Source organism: Podarcis muralis, chromosome 6 (assembly GCF_964188315.1).
Source record: "Podarcis muralis chromosome 6, rPodMur119.hap1.1, whole genome shotgun sequence".
Lineage (NCBI taxonomy): Eukaryota > Metazoa > Chordata > Lepidosauria > Squamata > Lacertidae > Podarcis > Podarcis muralis.
Genome location: NC_135660.1, coordinates 76,638,359 through 76,662,801, shown reverse-complemented (window position 1 = coordinate 76,662,801; position 24,443 = coordinate 76,638,359). Strand labels below are relative to the sequence as shown.

The window sequence follows — 24,443 nt, the reverse complement described above, 5'->3', positions numbered from 1 at the left end:
CTGGCCGGCGGATGGTCCAGGAATCAGAGTGTTTTTACATGAGTAGAATGTGTCCTTTTATTTAAAATGCATCTCTGGGTTATTTGTGGGGCCTGCCTGGTGTTTTTACATGAGTAGAATGTGTGCTTTTATTTAAAATGCATCTCCGGGTTATTTGTGGGGCATAGGAATTTGTTCATCCCCCCCCCCAATATAGTCCGGCCCCCCACAAGGTCTGAGGGACAGTGGTCCGGCCCCCTGCTGAAAAAGTTTGCTGACCCCTGTTCTTGATCTTTGGATTGGATAGCCCTTCAAACAGAGGACTCCTTCAAACAGAGGACTACCCTCTGTAAGGCAGGACACATGGCCAACATGCTCTAAGCATGGAGATTCCATTTAACTTCAAGAGTCCGAAATTAACCTCCCTGCACCACTGTCATTCCTTGATTCTGCTGATACCGACATTCCCTACTCCCTGGGGAACCTGTCCTGTCGGGGTGTTGACATTGTGCAAATTTGTTTAAATTCAGTCAATTGGTTCAAAGTCTTGTTATATCAGATTACAGCACAATCCTGTGCATGTCTGCTCAAAATCCAGTCGTGACCGACTCTGGGGTTTCAGCGCTCATCTCGCTTTATCGGCCAAGGGAGCCGGCGTACAGCTTCCGGGTCATGTGGCCAGCATGACTAAGCTGCTTCTGGTGAACCAGAGCAGCACACGGAAATGCAGTTTACCTTCCCACTGGAGCGGTACCTATTTATCTACTTGCACTTTGATGTGCTTTCGAACTGCTAGGTTGGCAGGAGCTGGGACCAAGCAATGGGAGCTCACTCCATTGTGGGGATTCGAACCGCCAACCTTCTGATCAGCAAGTCCTAGGCTCTGTGGTTTAACCCACAGCACCACCCGTGTCAATGATTTGATTGATCAACCTAAAACTATTTAACATTTAAACTAATTTGTTTTGTTTCTGAAAGTGGCTTGATACTTCATCCAAAGGAACAAGGTCAAAAACTCCAGCTCTCTAGAATTCTGCATGGGCTGGTAGCATGTTGAAGCCTCTCATTTCCAATTCCACATGCTTGCTTCAGTCCTGACCTACTACAACCTCTTGCCATTCCAGGCATCAGTCCCTCTCTCGGAGCGCCTGCCAATTTGCTGAATTGTGACAGAGCGCCGAGTGATTTTTTTGTACTTGGGGAAACAAGACCATCAAGCACATTTTCACTTGAGCAACCTGAGCTGAAATTTGAACTCAGTGTCTCTGGAGGCGAAAAGCTCGTGTGCCACCCACAGTTTATCTCGCAGATAATATCTCCCAAGGACAGCTGTTTTAGTGCAAAAAGCCAAAGTGAAGCACCTCAGCTTACACCCTCTTTCAGCCTGAACACACCCTTCAGTTAAATAGGGTGCCCAATTTTCACTATGCATCATGTTTTGTGAGTCATTTGGAGATGGGTTCCAAAATGTATGTTCTGTGAAGGATACATTGACAGCCGGAACAGAGACATAAGCACAGGCCATCCTTATGAACGATCCTAGTGGAACCATTGACTTTTTTAGGTCAAAGATGCTTACATTTCCAGGCTTTAGCATGATGCATCTCAGGATGTTTTAAGTCACCTGTGATGGATATCGAGTGAAACCAAGTCAGTCTATAGCCTGATGGGGTATGTCTCTATTGCTTTTATGGAAAAAGCAACCTCATTCTGTACTTATCAGTAGCAAACAAGGTGCAAACTTTTGTGAAGATGAATGGATTAATGAAGTTGAATCGAATTTGGTTGGGCCAAACCCCCCATCAGATGCCCAGAGCCCTCTATTATTATTATTTTCTACACAGGTAAATTCACCTCTGTCACTACATGTCAATGTAAACAGTACTGAGCTAGTTTAATGGCACACCTTCCTGTACATTTCTCCCACCCCTTTCCTTATTCCGAAAAATCCAGACTTTGGGGGAAGTTGGTTTGGTGTGCATGACCGCTGTAGCAGCACGACATGAATTTGCCGGTCAGTATTTGCAGTTTGCTAAGGGTTGCTGGGAATTATAGCTCTGTGTGGGGTAAAACTACAGAGCTCAGGATTCACTGAGGGAAAGAATGCGTTCTGAATGCTTTGGTGGCATTGCAGGTACACAGCCCAGGTCTTCAAATAGATGGGAGGACAAAAATAATCATAATGCGACAGTCTGGCAGTGATGTTCGTCTAGCAGGCCTGAGTGAGCAAATTATAGGAATTCCAGAGAAAAGGACAAGTGTGGAAGCAACTCCTTTGACCTCTGGTGGAACTTCCCTCCTGATGTAATTAGCAGCGGGGGGGGGGGGGGAGGAGTCAGATTTTAAGCAGGACCACACCAGGGAGGAAAGAGTTAAACTTTCTCTTTCCCCGCCCACTGCAGTTCTAAAACCTCCCCTTCAATAAGACCCCTGGTATGGATTTACCCTGAGGCTTTATGTCATGGGTAGGGAAACTAAGGCTTGGCCCAATCGCCTTCTAAATCCGGCCCACGGACGGTCCAGGAATCAGCGTGTTTTTACATGAGTAGAATGTACCCTTTTATTTAAAATGCATCTCTGGGGATAAAAGAGAAAAGGAGACAAATTGAATTGAATATGTTATGTTTATTTTAAAGGTATTAAAACTGAGATATAATACATTGATTTTGGATACATAACAATTGAAAGTTACAGTGAGGTATGAAATAAGGTAACAAATTGCTGACATGGTTAATTTAAAGAACGCAGATCCGGAAGGGGTGGGGAAGTCCAAATGTATCTAATTCTTTCTTTTTCTTTCTTTTTTTCTGTGCTTTTTGTATTGCTAAAAAAGAAAAAATGTTTCTTGTATCTATTGTATGTGTCTGCAATGTACAAAACTATGGAAAGAAACGCAATAAAAAATTAAAAAAAAAAAATGCATCTCTGGGTTATCTGTGGGACCTGCCTGGTGCTTTTACATTAGAATGTGTGCTTTTATTTAAAATGCATCTCTGGGCTGTTTGTGGGGCATAGGAATTCGTTCATCTCCCCCCCCAAAAAAAATGGTCCGCCCCCCCCCCACAAGGTCTGAGGGACAGTGGACCAGCCCCCTGCTGAAAAAGTTTGCTGACCCCTGCTTTATGTGATTCCCATTGCATCTGATGAAGCCCCAAACTTTTCTGTAAGCTATGTCAAATTGTAGCCTGGATTGGTTTATCTCATGCTGAAGTGTGTAGATTTGTTTGTTTGTTTGTTTAAAAAGAGGAGAGGAGGGAGGAGGGGACAAGTTTTCACACACACACAGGAGACTTCAAATGCTGCGGGAGCAAGTTATTTGCTAATTAACAGTTGCATTTCAATCCTCTTGTAAGCAGACACCTAACAGCTGAAGTTCTTTTTATAGCAGCAGAATCTCCTTTGGTACACGCTGAACATTGCACTCTAGATTCAGAAGGCATTACTAGCCGGCGAAGGATTTCCTCACTACTCACTGTAAGCAAAGTTGTACCGGGGGGGGGGGGGTTAAAGAATATTATATATGCCACAGCATATTAAATAGTAATAAGAGCCAAGAGGCGAAGGAAGCAGTTAATGGGCACTTGGCGGCACTGCAACATACAAGGTGCAGAATAGATTAACCTGCTACTTTTGTTGTGCACCAAAGTCCTGCAAGCTTTCAAAGTTCCACAGGGGCTTCAGTCACTGGGACTCACATTGTGTTTATTTATAAGACTTATTAGATGCCTTTCAAGGGCAAGTAAGGCAATATTCCACAAGTATTTATCAATTGGAGATGGAGACCCTAGACACACTTAGGGCTCATTCACACTTCCCTTTGTCTCATGATGTCTTCCGTTTGTCCCATGATTTCTAGGCAAGGGTCTGAGAGGTTTTTCTTTGGTCTCCCCACTTGGGAAAACACACCATTTACTGCTAAATCAGAGCAAATGCAGACCCTCCAAGTGTCCCTGTTTTCCAGGGACAGTCCCGGATTTACAGAAGCCGTCCCGGTTTTTGATTTGATCCCAGAATGTCCTTCTTCTCCTTAGGACGTTCCTGTTTTCATCTAATAATAATCTGATAAAATTTTATTTATACCCCGCTCTGGGCGGCTAACAACAAATTTAAAAGACTTAATTGATGCAACAAAAAACAGCATAAAATATAAAACGTGAATAACAATAAATTCAGGATTCAAAAATCAATTAGGGGGGAAATCCATCCAATAAACATTAGATGATCACCAGGGCTAGCTGGCTAAATTAGTCCAATTTGGGCCAGCGAGGAGACCAGGGGAGAATTAGCTGTGGGATCCCAGAGCGGGTAATATTCATAAAAAGGAGAGGGGGAGGGAAGGAAGGGGAATAAAAGATCAGGCTAAGTTCAAATTGAAAGCCAGGCGGAATAGCTCTGTCTTACAGGCCCTGCAGAAGGAAGTTAAATCCTGCAGGGCCCTGATCTCATGGGACAGAGCGTTCCACCAGGTCGGATCCATCACTGAGAAGGCCCTGGCCCTGGTGGAGGATAATCTGACTTCCTTAGTGCCCGGGACCTCAAAACTATGATTACTCATGATTATTCTGCCCACCTGCAGAAAACCCAATGGCTGTTTGCTCCGATTTAGAAGCAAACGGCAGGTTTTCCTGGGGAAAGCGGTAGGATGACAAGAAAAGCCTCTTGGATCCATGTCTAGAAATCAGGGGACAAACAGAAGCATGGATGAGCCCTTAGATAGGAGCAAATCCCACTGGACTCAAAGAGACTTACCTCTGAGTAGGCATGCATATGACTGGGCTGGGGGGGGGACTTTAAACTGCCCTATGGTCAAATTTTAATCTGTCCTTTGGTAACTACAATACATAGATATAATTGCAGTGATGATGTGGTTGCTGCTGTCTCGCCAGAGTGAGAATACTAATGGTTGGTCAGAGCTCAGTTTCCCCAAATTAGGAAGTTCCCAAGAGCAGCAATGGCTGGTTTCCCCAAATTAGCATTTTAGCAGGTATACATGCAAAAAAAAAAAAACAGTTCATGAGAATGTGCGCACTGGCTCATTAGCAGAGCAAGAGTGCACGTTTGGGGACTTTCAGAGATTTATAAGATTCCTGTTTATTTGGTTTTGCAGAGAGTGCATATTTCATATATTTCATATTGTTCAATGTGCTGTATTGATTATATACAGAGTTTACATTGATATTGCATTGTTGTACTTGGTCATCGTGTTGCCTCGGATATTACTGATACTGTTTGCAACACAGGGGTTTAATTGTTTGGTTGCTCATTAGCAGATCTGGCAACAAGCCCTTGACTGTGGTGTGAACCCCATACATGTTATTGATGCTGCAACAAGCAAGCCAACCTAGATTATATTCAAGACAGCCTTCCTAATCTCCCTTATCAGCCCTGGGAAAGAGAAGAACCCATGGTATCTGTCTAATAGAGACCCTAATGGGGTAGATTAGGAGGTCTGGGAGGATATGGTGGTCAAGATCCAATTCTCTGGATCGGCATTGTGAATCAGTGGAATGAAATTGGAAGCCTAGTTTGGCAGAATGACATCTAATATTTTGTTATTAGACTGTCTGTTCAATCAGTTTAGTATCTATCAGACCCTCTGCCTTAAGTCAATATCCTGCCCAGACAGATGAAGGGAGGAATTATAATCAATCTCTTTCATCTTTTTATTTGGCTTCCAAGAAGCCATCCTGGTTTCTGCACTGCGTATTCCCTTCTTTTCCTCATTGACCTCATAATCTTGTTTTCTACCTCAAAGCAATAATGGGGAGTAATAACATCAGAAATCAAGCAGCCTAGATATCTGGCAACAGCTTGTGGATATTTATATATAGATTTTTTTTTATTGTTTAAAAAGAAAAAGTACACCGAGATACTGAAAATCATAAAATATTGCAAAGTACATCGCCGTTACATTATTTGTTCCCAAAGACAATGAATTCGTTCCAATTTCCAATAAAACCTACACTGTGTTTCCTGTTATGATACTATTTTGCACCAGATATAGGTTGCGTGAAGTTCAGGTTGGGGTCTGTGTGTGAAGAGAACGAGGGAAGGAAGGAGAGAGAGAGAGAGAGAGAGAGAGAGAGAGAGAGAGAGAGAGGAGCAAAATCCTCTGGAGGGCAAGCTTGACTCAAGTCGCTTCTATATGGGGCAAGATGTACCACGTGATCTCCTCTTGCCTATTAATGTGAAGTTATTTCCTTGTTCTGGGTGCTGGTTACACAGGTTGAATGTCTTCCTGCCATTCTCAGGAGAGGACAGGTTGTCATTCTCAACCCTAATTTTGTGACAACTGTTTTTGATGTTGAATTTTAAATTGTAACCTGGTCTGGCACTTGCTCGTCATGGGCTGGCAATAAATTTATTTGCTTATTTATCTGAAAAAATGCCAAGCTCAGGGCCCAGTGCAGGCGCAAGTCCTGACATCTTCTTGATAGAAGCCTAGAAATACACATTACAGTTACTGCACAGAGAGACCTTCTCTGTCCCCATGTTTGCAATATATGGACATTAAGTATGTTTACAGATTTGCCTGAAGAGACAAACTTTGTATCTGGGGCAGGGGGCATGCAGAGAAGCAGCCTTTTGAGTGTTGCACCCTGCATGTTCAGTCCTAGGCATCACTCCTGTGCTGAGTGGGAAAGTTCTGCGGAGGGTTCCTACTTGTGAGTTGACCCCCTTGGTGCCACTGGGGACCCTGAAATAGCAGGATCCCTGATCAGTTATGTGAGCCCCCTTCTTGATGTGGAGACATTCAGGAATGCGGAGGAGCAGGGGGTGGGGAGCAACTTGCATGAGGACATTGGAGGCATGGCTTTCATGCACGCCCCACCCCTCCATCCACACTTTGGAGCATTTGCATGTTCAGCTGAATGCCTGGGCATGCATCCCATGTTGGCACTGGTACCTCCACATCATCCATTAAGTGCAACTTGGTGACGGGTGTAGACGGGTGTCACACGGTCTTCCTGTGACACTTGTCCCATGTGGATTAAGCACAGTGCAGATGTTACATTTTCCATGAGACATGTGCATAATCCCCATGCCTTGATCTTGACAGAAACAACTTATTTATACATTTATAAATCACCATACAGTAAAATGGCAGGCACCACTTTTTCCCTCCCCAAAAGGTTCTAAAGCCTGTTTACACACAAGAGCTGAGGTGCAGAAATATGCTATCCTTGAGCCCTTCAGTAGAACCTGTGACAAAAAGACCACTTAGCTATGCCTAAAAGCCCTATGGATGAGATATCATCCTCCAAAAATGGGATGGACTGGTTGCACGATGGGATTGATATGCACATAGGCCTTGTCATGGAAGACTGAGTGGGCAGACTAGTCAAGGAGCTAAACAATAACTTTATTGTTTCTCTAAACAAGAACAGAACGGCAGCAGGAACCCCCTGACGCCACTTAGCTACACACACAAGCCCAGCGCCACCTAGTGACTAAGCTATGCCATGACACTATCCACGCAGGCCTTGAGTCACACACCTTGGTACCAGGTAGCTGTATAGCTCAAACCAGGAACTTTGCAACACCAGGTGCCAGTCCTCTTCTCTTGGCACCAGCAGGGCTGCTGCGTGAAGAAGGAAACTGGAGGTAGTTCAAGGCAGGAAGAGACTAACACCACAGATGAGAACCCTCCTGGTCCCAGGAATCAGGCAACTGAGGACATAGGAAGCTACCTTAGACCAAGTCAGATGGTTCGGTCAATCTGGCTCAGTGTTGGGACCTTCTGCAACAAACCATGTGCTCACTCACCATGGAGCTACAGCTGTTCCCTGTTCTGGAGAGCCTATCACAAACCACTGCTGGCTGTAAGGCTTCAAAATCCCTCCCTTAATCCGGGCATCTGTTTGTTGCAAGAAGCAGCCACTAGGCTATATAGCCCTTTGAGCTACCAGGCTAGGGGGCCACCAATGCATGTGCCCACCAGGATCTTCTACAATACTTGTGAAAGGTCTCACTAAATATCCCCTCAAAATATCAACAACGCATGAGGGACAGTTTGCTGTTTCTGTTCAGTTTATATTGGCACTGCTTCGGCTTCTGCATTGCACACATGCTCATATTTCATTGGATGGCAGGACTGGACAACCAAACCTCCCTTCCATTCAAACCAAGAGTGAGCAAGTGCAGTTGTGGCTGATGTAGGTGCTCCTCACTCCCCATTGATAGGGGAGCTGATGTAGGGAGGGTGCCCAAGCCATCTTTGGCCCTGCCTCTTTCAGATGTGGCGGCCATTTTGTGTTATGCCACACCATGGCAGCCATTTTGCGACTGGCACATGCAACACTTTCTCAACATTCCCCCCACTGGTCAAAAAAGGTTGGGCATGTCAGCCGATTCCCTGCCTGCTGCCTCTCCAAGCTGGACATTATCAGGGATTGCCTGCCTGACAGTTGCGATCTGTGGATGGCTGGGTGTAGACTGTCCATACAAGATTCATGTGAGAGCACATTCTCAGGATAAAACGGGCTACTACCTCTGTTCGTTTTAAATGCTCAACTTATTAGCACAAACATTGTGGAGAACGCAATCAACATGTAAAGCAAATTAACTATCGTGGAGCTGTTTTTGGATCTTTACATTTTCATTCTTCTGCCCCCTCTTCCTGCTTCAGTGATGTTTTGGAAGGTTTTCTACACTAAGCTGACACATGTGTGTGTCTGGCGCAGGACCTAAGGCACTATCCTGGCACAGCCACTCTAGCCGGCTGCTGGAGTTCCTCTCCCAGCTATAGCCACAGTTCCTGGAGCACGAAGGGTCAGAGTTGGATTGAAAAGGCAGCTCCATTCGCTGGACGTTGCTGTAGGTTACCACAATGCTGGGGATCTGGGCTGTAGATGAGAGGTAGCAAGAATCTTCTGCCCTCACGCCAAAAGTGTACTGATCGTCACCTGTCTTAAGAAAGTACAAAAAAGAAGAGGTTAACACACAATGTGCCTGAGTGACACACACACCTTGCAGTCTGAAGTGGCACAGTCTATTCTAACACCTCAGGACTCTTGACACCTCATTCTGCTGCATGCAGAGACCTGTTCTCAGATTCATGCTACAGATTTACAACAGGGGTTAGCAACCTCCAGACCGCATGCCTAATTAGACCTGGCCGGCTCCCCATTTGGACCACAAGCCCATTTCAGCCAAGCCAAGCCCCTTGCCCCATGTATGACATCATATATGATGTGTGGGCAATCTTGCCACTATGGAACGAGCATTAGGTAGCACCTGTAATGGTGCCAGTCACGCTGATTGATGCACAGAGTGGGCATACATGGGTGTAAGGCGAGCCTGCAAGCAATCTGGTCTCAAGCTGTTAAGGGTTTTATATACGAATGGTAACATCGTGAACTTGGCCCGGGAGCAAATTGGCAACGGGTGCAGATCTCTGAGCAGAGATGTAATCTGTAGTAGGGTTTCACTCCCATCAGCAGTTGTGCTGCAGCGTTCTGCCCTAAGTGCAGCTTCTAGATCGAGCACAAAGAGAAGCTGTGCAAAGAGGCATTGCAGTAATTCAGCCTTGAATTCACCATTGTGCTCAAACTACTTGTCAGTTTTCATTTCTTAGTACAGAAAGTGTTGATCCGATGTGCTAGAGATCTTTCCTATTCTACTTAATTCAAGAGGGTTCTGGAAGCGTCTCTGTGTGAAAGAAACAAGCAGAAGGTTCATGATGCTTGGGTTATTCCTTCAGAGAAGCTGAGTACAGCTGGCTTAAACTAGTTCTGTTATCTCTTTCAGTCAAGCTCATGCTAACTATAATAAGAGGCCAGAAGGAGCCTGGGTTTCACTTTCTCTTTCTATCTCTTTTCCTTCTGGTGTGGTGTTCTGTACAGTGGTACTTCGGGTTAAGTACTTAATTCGTTCTGGAGGTCCATACTTAACCTGAAACTGTTCTTAACCTGAAGCACCACTTTAGCTAATGGGGCCTCCCGCTGCTGCCGCGCCGCCGGAGCACGATTTCTGTTCTCATCCTGAAGCAAAGTTCTTAACCTGAAGCACTATTTCTGGGTTAGCGGAGTCTGTAACCTGAAACGTATGTAACCCAAGGTACCACTGTATATTATATGCTTAGTGTTAAGGTTTAGACTTATTATAAATTATTGTAAGTTTTAGTTAAGTCTGCTGCAACTGGATTTCTTATGGACAGTGTCAATCCTGAAAGTATTGGATTTGTGACCATAATGCTTATTAGCCTTCAGTGGCAGTTAAAGCTCTGCTGGATAAAATATTCATTGCCTCTGGTTTATTTTGGGGGGATCCTGCAATGTGTTTTAAGTTTTTACTCTGCTAACTATACACTGGAATCTACTCTGGATAATACTGAGTAGAATTTCAATGACACTACTGTGGTCAAGCTCTCCTGGTCCAGGAACATCTATAGCTGTCGCACCACTTACAGCTGGCGAAAAGTGCTTCTAGCCAGAGGCTACCTGGGCCTCCAGCAACAAAGCTGGATTCAGAATCACGCCAAACTACGTACCTGCAAGTCTGGCTTCATCATCAGCCCAACACTATGGGGAGGCCACATTGTCCACATTTCCCACAGGTTATTGAAAGCTGGATGGCAACTTACCAGGCTGTCTCCAAAGATGTAGTTTCCAAAGGCTAAGTCCTAAAGAAACAATATAGAGAATTGTGCAAAACGTCCACAATCATGTTTCCACATAGGAAACCCAAAGAGTCATTTTTAAATCAGGGGCATGGATAGAGTGGCCTATTGCAAAAGAAAACAGGGTCACTGCCCCACAAAGAATTGTGTAGAAGAGGGCATTTCAGCAAGTGCCACTGGTTGTGTAAGCTGCACCTGTTGAATTTCCCTCTTCTACACAACTCTCAAAAGTGCAGGAGGCTTTAGCACCTTTTCACTCTACATGGGCATTAATTCACTGGCTTGTCCCCAATGCATGTTTACTCAAAAGTAAGCCCCATGTCAGTGCATAGTAAAGTGTATTCTTCCACCTCTGTCTTATGCATGTTTGCTCAGAAGTGCCACTTAATATTTAAGGGTGCATTAAGGTTGCAACTTTCATTGCATGTACATGTACTAAGGACTGTGGGTTGATTTCAGCAACAAGACTCTGAGCTTGGCAAATTCTTTCTTTTTTTTTTTTACAGGGCGAGAATGGAGGCTGTGAAATAGTGGATTGGCCCAGGCTTGCACCCTTCCAACTAGCAACTCACCCATCCCAGCTATGCAGAGTGAAAACCGATCACCTGCTAAGTAGCAGTAGATGAATGCAGGAAGAGGTTTGAGCTAATGAAGGGAGGAAGCGACTGCTAAAGATGCAGGGGAATTTTGCGCTTCCTGAACCAGCATGTGAACTAAAATGCATTGAAATCCATATTTTTCTCCATTTTGTGATGCAGCACTCTAACCAATAATTCTGTCTGAGACAAAGCATATATTAAGGGGAAGTGGACACAGAAACGTGTATATTGGTGAAAGTACTGTTCAAAACCGTATTATATTAGGGGAAATGGCTTGCAAAAATGTGTCTATTAGGGAAAATGGCATATAAAAGGTGTACATTGGGAGAGAGGGGCAGACTTTTAAAATAATAATAATCGCTGACTGATGCAGAAACCAGGCAAATTGAATTTAAGACTGGAGAAACAAGAAACTGGGATGAACAGATTTACCCAGACCTAGATACTGTCCTAGAGAAAGGAGGGCAGACTTCTGGATTTTTAAAAAGAAACTAAGCACTTTTGATTCTCTTTGCCTTATGGAATATGCAGTGGTGACTGAACTATGCTCCCTATGCAGCATATAGAAGATTTACAATGAGCGGCAAATACTGAGCAGTGAAATATAGCAATATGCACCACTACCGCTACCATATTACAGGCCAGAAAAGAACCAGTTTGATATTTGAGCTGTAGCCAGGGTGCAAACTATTAGCAGTATCAGGAACTGTGGGCAGGGAAAGGCGTTCTGGCAGTGTGGTCATAGAATTGTGGAGTGGGAAGGGACCTTGAGGGTCATCTAGTCTAATCCCCTGCAATGCAGGAATCTCAACTAAAGCATCCATGACATATGGCCATCCAACCTCTGCTTGAAAACCTCCAAGGAAGGAGAGTCCACCTTGAGCTCCTTGGAGGAAAAGCGAGATAGAAATGTGATGGATTAGACCAGTGGTTTCCAACCTTTTTGGGCCATGCCCCACCTAAGCATATCTAAAATCCTGACACCCCCCTCCCCTGCGATGACGTATAATTCTTATTTTTCAAAAAGTGAACTCCTATGCATGTGGAGGAAGCCTAAAAGGCCATTAATTTGGTTTAAACAAGCTTCCAAATTATTCCCCCTTAAAAATCAAATTGCACCCCCTGCGGGCATTGGGAACCACGGGATTAGACGGATGGACAGAGATATAAATAAATTTGAGCATGTCAGGTGGGAGGTGTTTAATATATGGCATGGCTGCATTGCTTTCCCTGAACATCCCCATCCCTGAAAGAATCACATGAAATGTTCACACTATGAAAAGAAACCAGCAATCTGGGATATTCACCTCTGCCATAGAAATTTCATCTGCATCCACTGAAGTCTACAAAAGAAGGGAAAGAAAGAGTGTGTAGCAGTGCAGACAGTTCTTACCCCTGGATATGGAGTTGTCACAGCATGGTCCTATCCTTCTCTAAGTGCTGCGTGAGAAGGATAATTCCATATGTAAGTTATGATTGCGCCCTCTCTTAATAACTGTGCAATGTATTGTGCCCAGTGCCCGGTACAACTATGACCCTGGCCAAATGAGGAATGAGGGGCGACCAATTATTAGGTATTCTTTTCGGCCATCCCAGGACTAGGGCTACCCGTTGCACCAGTGCTATGCTGCACACAATAATATATGCCCAAATATACTGTAAAAAGGTAAAGGGGCCCCTGACCATTAGGTCCAGTTGTGACCGATTCTGGGGTTGTGGCGCTCATCTCGCTTTATTGGCCGAGGGAGCTTCCGGGTCATGTGGCCACCATGACTAAGCCACTTCTGGAGAACCAGAGCAGTGCACGGAAACGCCATTTACCTTCCCGTAGGAGCGGTACCTATTTATCTACTTGCACTTTGATGTGCTTTTGAACTGCTAGGTTGGCAGGAGCCAGGACCGAGCAACGGGAGCTCACCCCATCATAGGGATTCGAACCACTGAACATCTGATCGGCAAGTCCTAGGCTCTGTGGTTTAACCCACAGCGCCACCTGTGTCCCAAATAAATATACTGTTATGCCCAGTTTAAAGGACCACCCCATCGCATTCCCATCTTGCAGGACCAAGAGTGAATGAGATCAGAGGATAGGACTGAGATTATTCCAGCAGCCAATCACAAAACAGCAGCAGGCCCATAGAAGCTGCAGCAGGTGAACACAGCTCCCTGATCCCCAAGGGCACAGCCTGGGGCCACAGGGCTCAGCTCAAACGCCTCTGGGGGTGTGAATGCAGGAGAGGAAAAGCAGGGAAGTTTGTGATGGGGGTGAAGGGGCGACAAGCACGGAAAGGAACCACTTGCACACACAAAGGCACCCAAGGAAAGAAAGGTTGCAAGCTGAATAAAGTGTGTCTTTTGTGCATGGGGGTGAGGGTGCCGGGGGGGGGGGGGGAGAGAGAGAAGCAACATTGGGTCCAGCCAATTTGTTCCCTCCTAGTCACTATTTATAGAAATGCACTATTTGTGGGACATGACTGCGGTCACAGGAAAGCGAAACAGTATTTTGGATTTTCCATAACAAAAGACACCATATAAAAACAAGCCAAAACACAAGAGAGAGAGAGAGAGAGAGAAAGGTACAAATATTCTGCCAAAGATGCCCTTCTGAGGGCAACAGTGACAGAAAGTGGTGGAGAGCTGGAAACAGAATGCCGGATGTTTATTTTTTAGGAGGAGAGGGGCGTCAAACTGAATTTGCCAATTCCCCTGTGACTTTGGCAGCAATCTGATGTGCAGAATGGAAAGGACCAACAGCATTGTGCACATCCCAGCAATGGAACGTGATAGGGAAACGTCCCCCTGTTAGAAAATGTGAATGCCAGGCTGCTGTCAAAGGCACAGAAGGAGGGCCGGTGCAAAGACAGAAACGGTAGCCCTGGTTAAAAACCAGCTTCAGGCAGATCTACGTTAAAGGGTATGTGTTTATGCATGGCTATGACAGATCAGTAAACCAAAATGTCTTCACCTATCATCGTCAGCATTCACACATACAGTGCACACAATTTCCCTCATCTTGGGTCCATCCCACCAGTTTCCACCCTTAGAAGGAGCACTCAGTGGTACATGCTGGGCAGGAGAACAATACTATGGGGAATGTTCTTCAAGGTGGGTGCTGCTCTTCTTGTGACAAATCTTTGTGTTCTCAGATGTGGGGAAGTGTTAAGACTTCCACTAAGTGTTCAGAGAATCAGAGAATCTTAGAGTAAGGGTTGGAAGGGACCCTGAGGATCATCTAGTCCAACCCCCTGCAATGCAGGAAGATGCAGCTGTCCTATATGGGGATCGAACCTGCGACCACGCTCTAACCAACTGAGCTATCCAGTGTTCATCAAACAATAGGACTGGGCATGAAAACGCTGCATCAGGATGGGTAAGTCATGATACAGGCAGCAGAGTGTTTCTTTTTTTAAAATGCTCTGCCCAATCTTATCTGCCACAAGCCTCACAAGTTCTTTTGAAAGATTCCCTGCTCCCCACAGCACATTCTCATCAGCACTGCTCTCCCCTGCTTATGTTTGGCATGTGCTTTGCATAATGATTTCCGTACAGTTGCCGGGCACACAACATTTGCCGGTTTGCGCTGCTGCCAACCCTCCCCTTCAAATATTAGCAACACAGGATCTCCCATGCTGCAGAACTGGCAAAAGGAATAGCACACGTGAACATCGTAATTAGTGAAGTGGGAGTCGCTTGACTGCCAGGCATCTTTTCAAATTAACAAGATAAAATAGGTGACAGCTGCTTGTGGGCTGGTGTTGGAGATTGCGATCCTGCCAATAGGTGTGAGAAGAGGAAGGAGATTAGAGTGGTGTCACAACCCAGCCAGGATATCTGCATGGACTTGTTGTGGTTTCTATAGGGAAACACTCTTGTTTTTAAAAGAGAAAGCATATCTCACAAATGAAATGGACAAACTATTAAGTTCTCCTCTATTTGAGTCTCCTAATGGCAGCTTTCTTATACAGGTTACTGAAGGCATTTGGGAGGAGGGGGTGGAGAGAGAAAGAGAAAAAAATTACTGACATGGAATAATACAAGCTGAGGCAGAGATCTGCAGACCTGTCTGCTCTGACAATAGGACGTTTCGTTACCTTTTCGAAAATCCCTGAATCGTGGCTTTTCAGTTTAGATTTGACTTTGACATCGTTCATTTCTGCCGTGGTGTCTTCACCCATCTCGTACGAAACCTGCCCGCTAGCACCTCTGGAGTTCAGACTAGAGATATCCGCCTCTGTGTCAGTCCATTCCTGCAGCGACAGGCCAGCATGAAAGTTTTTCAGAGAGTTTCTTTGGGTTTAATGACTTTCCCTCAATCCGTTCAGTTATTTGCCAAATGGCTCTCATTAGAGAAAAGAGCCAGAAATGTGAAAGGGACTCCAACAAACCCTGTCTTGGGGCCAGTTTAGAGAATCAGCAAAATCAGGAGGCGGGGCTGTTCCGAGACTGCACCCGTTCAGGCTCTCTCTCTCCCCATCCACCCCTCTTTTTAAAAAGCAGACTTTCCTACTGCACAAATGCCCTGTCAGACACCCTGCACAGAATAAAAAGGTCCAATGAACACACAGAGTTCTTTGCTCCTTGCTTACACCCTATATCAGTGATGTTATCTCCAAAGAAGTCAGTAGTTTTGATCTACTTTACAGCGATAATTCATTTATGGCTCTGCCTTGTGCAGTAATGTTACCTGCCTAGAGAAGAGGAGGGTACAGTCCAAACGAAGGTGTTTTAATATGGTTTGGGTAGTTTCAAGTATGGAAACGGAGCGCATTCTACCCTTGTAGCCCTGTCTGTCTTATAAGTGCTTAATAAACACATAAGGACAACAAAAGAGGATTTTGCAAGCCCTTACGGTTGCTAAGAGTCTTATACTTTTCTGCCTGGAAAGATAAAACACCCACCAAGTATTATGCAATGGTTTGAGGACCTCACGGAGCTACTTACATTTGAACGTATTTCATATAAACATCATTTTTGTGTGGATACCTATTTGGGCACCTGGAGGGCTTGTATCAATTTATATGTTCTACATTAGATATACATACTGATGCTTACAGCATCCATAATGTGAACTGATGGTGGGTTGTTGTTGTTGTTACTATTAGTATTACTCATATATTATTTTTCTTTTTAATCAAATTTACCGGTAACTATTTTTTCATTAGCAATTTCATTTAATTTCTGTAAAAATGTCCCCTTTCCTTTTCTTTGTTAAGTTTACAAATAATTTTTTTAAAAAACCCCCAGAATAAACCTGTGTCTCCCGTGTGCTCTCATTTTTCCAAGTGCACATTCTGTGTCCCACCGCATACCAACCCCACCCTGCTGTCATAGCATATGCTGCAGGTTTAAGTGCTCCTTGACTGAAAATAATAAACATTCTGTACAACATTGAGCATATCAGGGAGATGGTTAGACCAGGGTTCCCCAAACTGGGGTTGTTGGACTACAACTTCCATCATCCCTGACCGCTGGTCCTGCTAGCTACAGATGATGGGAGTTGTAGTCCCCAAACAGCTAGAGACCCAAGTTTGGGAAACCCTGGGTTGGACCAAACCTTTCCCCCCAATATGCTTGATTTGATATCTATTACCCTCAGTCCTTGGCATTGGTCACTAGCCCCCATTATAGTCTTGTTGTGACGGTGAGCAGGTCCAAGCAAGGCCGGGGCCAGACTTCAGGGGACACTATGCACGATTTAGCTGATGGGACCCACCCTACAGCCACCAGTGCCCTGCCAGAGCATCCTCCTCCCCAGATTTTGTTAAAGGCCTAAAACAAGTTGTGAGTTTTAAAAGCCTTTGTAGCTGCAAACCAGAGCAGCAGCACAATAATAATATAATAATACTAATTTATTATTTATACCCTGCCCATCTGGCTGGGTTTCCCCAGCCACTCTGGGCGGCTTCCAACAAAATATTAAAATACAGTGGTCTGTTAAACATTAAAAGCTTCCCTAAACAGGGCTGCCTTCAGATGTCTTATAAAAGTCTGGTAGTTGTTCTTCTCTTTGACATCTGCTGGGAGGGTGTTCCACAGGGTGGGTGCCACTACCGAGAAGGCCCTCTGCCTGGTTCCCTGTAACCTCACCTCTCGCAGTGAGGGAACTGCCAGAAGGCCCTCGGCGCTGGACCTCAGTGTCTGGGCAGAAAGATGGGGGTGGAGACGCTCCTTCAGGTATACTGGACCAAGGCCGTTTAAGGCTTTAAAGGTCAGCACCAACACTTCGAATTGTGCTCGAAATGTTCTGGGAGCCAATGTAGATCTTTCAAGACTGGTGTTGTGTGGTCTCGGTGGCCGCTCCTAGTCACCAGTCTAGCTGGTGTGTTCTTGGCCAGCTCATTTGGAGGTGGAGCCAAACAGTTAGGTGGCCGCCATGAATGGAAGCTAAGTTTGGCTCCTAAGCTGTATCCACACACCTCTGCTTGGGCCTGGCAATAAGTGGTGGTTTGAGCTGATGAAGGGCCTTTCTATGCCATGGGCACCCAGTAGTGTGGTAGGAGAGCTGGGGGGGGGTGTGGAATTCACATCTGGCACCAATGTACCCCTTTGGTTTCAGATAGTATACGGGTAGACGAGTCTAAAAAGCCCGGGCACAAATTTTTAGGGCCCTCCTACGGCTATGGTTGCTCATTTACCAGAAGTAATGTATTAATCATTAACTCTGGAAGTGTATACTCGATTCTGACCCCACTAAGCCTCCTGGGGTATGTTTTGCTCTAGGGAGCTTAGTTTGGTCAAAATCAAGTACAGTGGTACCTCGGGTTAAATACTTAATTCGTTCCGGAGGTCCGTTCTTAACCTGAAACTGTTCTTAACCTGAAGCACCACTTTAGCTAATGGGGCCTGCTGCTGCTGCTGCCCCGCCGCTGCACGATTTCTGTTGTCACCCTGAAGCAAAGTTCTTAACCTGAAGCACTATTCCTGGGTTAGCGGAGTGTGTAACCTGAAGCGTATGTAACCTGAGGCATATGTAACCCGAGGTACCACTGTATACGCTTTCAGAGTTAAAGCTAAATACAATACTTCTGGTAAATGAGCCACCATAGCTGTGAAAATTTGTGTCCCAGGCTTTTAAAGATCCGTCTACCCATGTCATATCTGAAACCAAAGGGGCGCATTGGTTGCCAGATGTGAACTATATTGACATTATTATCAGCAGGGAATGGCAACCAGGTGGCAGTATACCATAATGACAGCTTGCTATTGTGCTCAGGGACCCCAATCAGAACAAAATCTACCCCCTGCCCCCCCCCCACTGAAACCCATTTTGAGGCTCAGGAGAAGGAAGGGAAGGTTTTGCTCTCCCTCCTCTCAGACGTCTCACTGACTGCGACCTACTTATTTTCTCCCACAGAAATCAACAAGACTCTTTCCTATCTCAATAGCTTTGTTGCTTCTTCAGCACATCAGAGTGTGAAAAAGAGAGAGGAGCTTAAAAATAAGAATAAATCTACATGATGCCATCATTTCAGGCTAATCATTCTGAAGTATAGAGAGACACCTGAGAGGTTTTGGCCTTGCTGGAAAGAAAGGCCTGTTCTGAAAAACAACAAGGAGCCACAAAAATAATTCATGGAAAAACTAAAATATTTATCTTGCCTCATGTAGAAATGCGTATGTTGTATGAACATGGGCATTCCCAAGTTGGCTTTATTTTAGCAAGATCTGCTTTGTTGTATTTTTAATCAGGGATACAAAATAGATGGAGTGCAGAACCCACACAGCTCCGAAATCTCCTGTAAGAATTCGGAGCATGTCAGCCTCCCCTAAAAGCACATTAACCTAAAAACGTAACAGCTTAGGGGGCATAATAGCATTTTTGTGTTTTTAGAGCTCGTCTAAAAAAATAAAAAACTGGTTGAAAAAGAACACATTATTGTGCCTTGGACAGCACAGAAGGAAAGTCTCTCAGATTCCAAAGTGAAGAACCACTTCCGGCTTCTTTGCAAGTAACCACTAAGTACTTAGCAGTGATACAGCAAGCTGTTGAGAGCTTCTGGTTGCTGGGAGGGGGGATCCGTTGATGGATTTGTCAATTTGTCTAAATCTGCCAGCAAATCTCTTTCTAAATTCAGCCTGCTTCACCCTACAAAAGCATTAGCCCTCACGTCACAAACTCATTTTCTTCCCCCTTCCGCCATGTTATTGTTTTTTTGTTTTTTTTTTAATATTTTATTAAGGATTTTCTTGTTTTACAGAAGTGTAGTGCCTCGTTTTTTGTTTGTTTTTTTCCTTTAACATTTTTACAAATCCATTTCATTTGTTGAGGCATTAGGGGGAGAAGAAAAAAGAAAGAGAGAAGAAAAAGGGAGGGTGGAGAGAGGGAAGATGGATGGGGGTGGGGTCGGGTGGCGGTGTTTCTATTATGTTTAGTGTGTGTAGAGTTTGGTGTCAGCGTTGTTTGTGTTGTTCACTTGTGTTCCTTTGGTGGTGAGAGAGGTTGGGGTTGGCCTAGGGTGTGATTGTTTGCTTGTGATTGGCTGTGGTGATCTTTGTTTTCGTGTGTGAGTGAGGTGGGCGGGTGTTTTGGATCAGGTTAGCCATATTGATTTGTATGCTGTTGGTGGATTATTGTCATTGTCCTGTTGGGTTGTGTGTGTGATAAAGGGGAGCCATACCGGGGTGAAGGTGTCTTCTTCTGTTTGTCCCCGTGTCAGTTTCAGTTTATTAGTTAATTTTTCTAGTAGGGCTGTTTCCCATACTATTTGGTACCATTGGTCCACGCTTACTCCTGACAGGTCTCTCCAGTGTCTGGTTATGGTATTTCTGGCTGCTGAGAGCAGGTGGGTTATGAGTTCTTTGTGGTGTAAATGGGCGTTGTTGTCTTGGAAGATGTTTAGTAGGGCCAATTCTGGGGTGATGTCTATTACTTGCTTAGTTATTGTACATATTTCTTGTATGGTTGTCGCCGCCATGTTATTGTTGCAGAGCGGAACGATCACGTATTGCATGCAATTAAGTTGCACTATTGCAACCTTGCACAGTTACAGTAGCTTGTTGAAATGGCACAAATTAATTGCATGCAAGGTAAAGAGCCTGGCACAGAAAGAGCTTTTAAGCTCTCGGCCTTGCTCACAGGGATCTGGAATTGTCTTGTGGGAACTTGGATGGCCTTGTGAGAGCCTCTCAGAGTGCTGTAAGCTTAAAACCTCCCTGCCTCGCTTGGAAAACAAGGGTGGTTATGTGGAGGTGGTTCAGGTATATGTGTTTTGCATCCCCAGAACACACACAAGACATGGCCTCCCTCAAGTAATAAAGGTAAAGGGACCCCTGACCATTAGGTCCAGTCGTGACCGACTCTGGGGTTGCGGCGCTCATCTCGCTTTATTGGCCGAGGGAGCTGGCGTACAGCTTCCCGGTCATGTGGCCAGCATGACTAAGCCGCTTCTGGCAAATCAGAGCAGTGCACGGAAACGCCGTTTACCTTCCCGCTAGAGCGGTACCTATTTATCTACTTGCACTTTTTGGTGTGCTTTCGAACTGCTAGGTTGGCAGGAGCAGGGACCAAGCAATGGGAGCTCACCCCTTCATGGGGATTTGAACTGCCGACCTTCTGATCTGAGTCCTAGGCTCTGTGGTTTAACCCACAGCGCCACCCGCGTCCCTCCCTCAAGTAATACTTCACTCTTTATGTATGCAAAAATCTTGTGAACTAGAAGTTCAGACTTTAGGTGAATTCAGCCATGATCAGACAAGGAATCTAAAAAGAGCCTCTTTCTAAGGGGTGGGGGGCCTTCATATATCGCTGGGCTACAATTCCCATCGTCCCTGACCATTGGCCACGCTGGCAGGGCCATATAGAAGCTGGACTCCAACAACCTCTGAACAGCCACAGGTTCCTTATTCCTGCTCTACATGACCAGAATCCTCTGGCTGCCTGTAGCAGCTGCTGACAGGTGCTACTGGTGGCGAATCCTTTTTTAGCCTTCTCTCCACTGTGCTGTTGCAAATCCCCTCATTCACCTGCTGGCAGTTCAGGGATTTTTCTTGCAGCACCAGAGGTGAACGACAAGCTCTTTGTTCCATTTAGGAACAAGGCTGATGCTGAGACTTGCTTGTCCTGCAGCGCTGAACCTGGAGCAGGAAGGCCATGGGGCATAGAAAGGGCTGGAATCGGCTTCTCTGGAATACCCTACTGCATTGGCTAACTATTAGTTTCCGGGCTCAATTCAAAGCACTGGTTTTGACCTATAAAGCCTTAAATGGCATAGGATCGCAATACCTCAAGGACTGCCTCTTCCCATATGAACCTACCCAGACACTGAGATCATTCTCTGAGACTCTGAGGTCATTGCGTGCCTCCTCCAGGAGAGGTCCAAAGGGTGGCAACACAAGAACAGGCCTTTTCTGCAGTGGCTCCCCACTTGTCGAATGCTCTCCCTAGGGAGACTCGCCTGGTGTCTTCATTATACACCTTTAGGCACCAGGCAAAAACGTTTCTCATTAATCAGACCTTTGGCTGATTGACATCTGATGCCCTTTTAAATGTGTTGTGGATGGGAGGACTATTGAGTTGTTTTTGTTTTTATTATATATTCAGTGTTTTTATATTGTGAACCGCCCTGAGATTTACGGGTATAGGGTGGTATTAGGAAAGAAAGAAAGAAAGAAAGAAAGAAAGAAAGAAAGAAAGAAAGAAAGAAAGCTAATAGCTGCTACATCCAGCCAGAGGCTTCTTGACCACATGGAAGCTCTTTTGGGAGCTTAGTAATACAGATCTGTAGACCTCCAGAGGGATTCCAGGGATTTTGAGCTCTGTTTGGGTCTCAGTTATAGAATCGTAGGGTTGGAAGGGACCCTGAGGAATGCAGGAATCACGACTGAAGCATCCCTGTCAGATGGCCATCCAACCTCTGCTTAAAAACCTCCAAGGAAGGAGAGCCCACCACCTTCCAAGGGAGTTCATCCCACTGTCGAACAGCTCTTACCATCAGAACGTTCTTCCTGATGTTTAGTCAGAACCCCCTTTATTGTAACATGAAGTCATTGTAGAACAAAAATGGAGTCGCATCCATTGCTCGGCTAGTGTTTGCCTCTAACTGCATCTGCTGCTGGCATGTGGCCCCAGGAAGGTTCCTCACCTGTGAATGTGGCCCTTGGGCTGAGAAAGGGTTCCCCACTGACGACTTAAGCATGGACACGTCTAATCTATGCCCACCAGCTTGCTGGGCAGCCCTTTCATTGATACTGTAGATTAGACAATGTAGATGAAGGTTATCCTTACAGATTCGCTGTCTGAGACAGAGGAGAGCCGTCTGTTTCCTCTTGGCAGCCCATTCATATCAGAGGACTGGCTGGTGACAGTGAAACGTCTGGTGGAAGGGAAGCTGTTGGATCTGGAGTCCTTATGAGAAACCCTCAGCAGAGATCCAAGGCAGGGAAGAAATTTTGCAATCGCCTTTCTAAAGGACAAGAAATTAAGCCCACCAGTATTTTTTCTACCTCTGCAAGCACAAAACGCAGACTAAAACATTTCTGTCCTTTCCGACACAAGCTAAAAATGTACATTCATTCAGAGAGGGAGAGGGGAAGAGCGTGAGAGAGGCCATATTGAATTAAAGACCTTATTGGACTATAAAAGGATATGACTGCACTGTGGAATCCAGTTTACAGTTGTGTGCATCAGCCCATTCACAGGCAGAAACACATGTTGACGGTGTTTGTTCCCACCAGTATCAAAATATAGCAGGAAATCCTGATTGCCATCTGCATCATGAAATGTGAAAGGAAGCTGCTCAGATGAATGTGCACTCTTTGGGTCTGCAGATGTGGTTCAGGTCCCTGCATATGACATGTAAGTTGCCTCCAGTCAGGCATCACCCTTGCTAGATCAGGAGTGTGTCAATACAAAAAGAAATGGACAATACAAAAAGGAATGGACGCTTGCGTTTTCATTTCAGCTGGCAGAATCTCCACATGGTGGGTGAGCAGTCCATGTGTGGCAGCTTGACAATGGGGTCCCCTGCTGCTACTTGGTTTTCTCCTTACGAACAAGAAAACTATCTGATCTTAAACTTCATGGGCATGCATACACCAGTTAACTGTGTGTGTGTGTGTGTGTATGTGTGTGTGTGTGTGTAGACACACACGCACACACACACACACACACACACACACACACACATTCATTGTACAGTCATATGATCTTTACCATTCAAGAACTGTCAAGCAAAGAGACTTCATCAATTCAGCAAAAACAACTCATTTTGCCTGGGGTTTTTTCTGACTTTGCATTTAAGATGAAGACAATTTGAGGAGCCAGATGCTGGGATTTTTGACAGTTGAGTATAGCTGAGCATAAGAGGGGGGCTGTCGATGGGTGCTGCTTGTGAGAAAAGCTGCACCTGCTTAAATCCCCTGTATGTGCACTTGTAAATAGTTACTAGCCTGCTGATATGGGTTTCCATCAGTTTCCATACATGACATGGGGCCAGAGGGAAGCCTTTGCTTCTGAGCGGCTAGTAAAACAATTTTTGCCTTTTCACTGTGGGCTGGTGGAGGAGGGATGGGTCTGATGGATGGGTTTTCCTCCCTCCTTAGCCAGTGTAGAAACCAAGCAGACTGACAGAGGAGAAACAGAGAGATCAGGGCCTCCTCCATGAGCCCACTCACTCATTGGCATGGAAACCTTTACTGCTGACACCTACCAGGTGAGATGTTAAATATAAGATAGTGTTAATATGACAGGAGTGGCATCCCGTATTGCTTGCGGTTGCCCTAAAAGAAGACCTGTCACTGGTTGCAAGCCCCAGTTCTTTACAAAAGGTGAAACTTACCTGTATTTGGGGTGGGCAATGGCGTAAACGATTGGGTTGTAGATGGATGAAGCTTTGGCAATCACTGCAGGTATTGTGTTCATTAAGGGAGTGAGCACATGGGAGTACCTAAAGCAAAGCAAACACACTTTCTTAGATTTAATTCTGCCAGGGTATGGTTTTTGTCCCTTTCCCCCTTTTACATAACATACTGCACTTTCGAATGCTCCTCCACAAAGTTCTTCAAAGTGCTAGTCCACACTGGGTAAATTCAGACACGCAAAATCTTCTAAATGATGCACCTCGGCTGAACTTAGGAGCACATTCACATGGAAAACAGATTTATCAGCCTCCTCCCTGCCCAAAGGCATGCATTTAAAATAATGAAAAACCTTGATCTGAAGCAGCAACTCGGCAACGGCATAATTAAATAGATAATTAAGTAGATTAAAAGCAAGATCCTCTATTAAAACAGCAACATCACCTGTC

At 45.2% G+C, this 24,443-nt stretch overlaps 1 protein-coding gene across 1 annotated transcript in view; it reads right to left on the bottom strand.

The window, feature by feature from the left end:
• Window positions 1-5,819: 5,819 nt before the first annotated feature.
• Window positions 5,820-24,443, bottom strand: part of OPN4 (opsin 4) — a 42,548-nt gene continuing 23,924 nt past the window's right edge. Inside the window, exons 7-12 of the mRNA XM_077930581.1 lie at window positions 23,976-24,083; window positions 22,424-22,601; window positions 15,291-15,446; window positions 12,507-12,542; window positions 10,565-10,603; window positions 5,820-8,889 (exon numbers count right to left, since the gene is read on the bottom strand). Of these exons, the coding sequence (XP_077786707.1) occupies window positions 8,605-8,889; window positions 10,565-10,603; window positions 12,507-12,542; window positions 15,291-15,446; window positions 22,424-22,601; window positions 23,976-24,083 (802 nt within the window). The 3' untranslated portion in view covers window positions 5,820-8,604. The remainder of the gene's footprint in view (window positions 8,890-10,564; window positions 10,604-12,506; window positions 12,543-15,290; window positions 15,447-22,423; window positions 22,602-23,975; window positions 24,084-24,443) is intronic.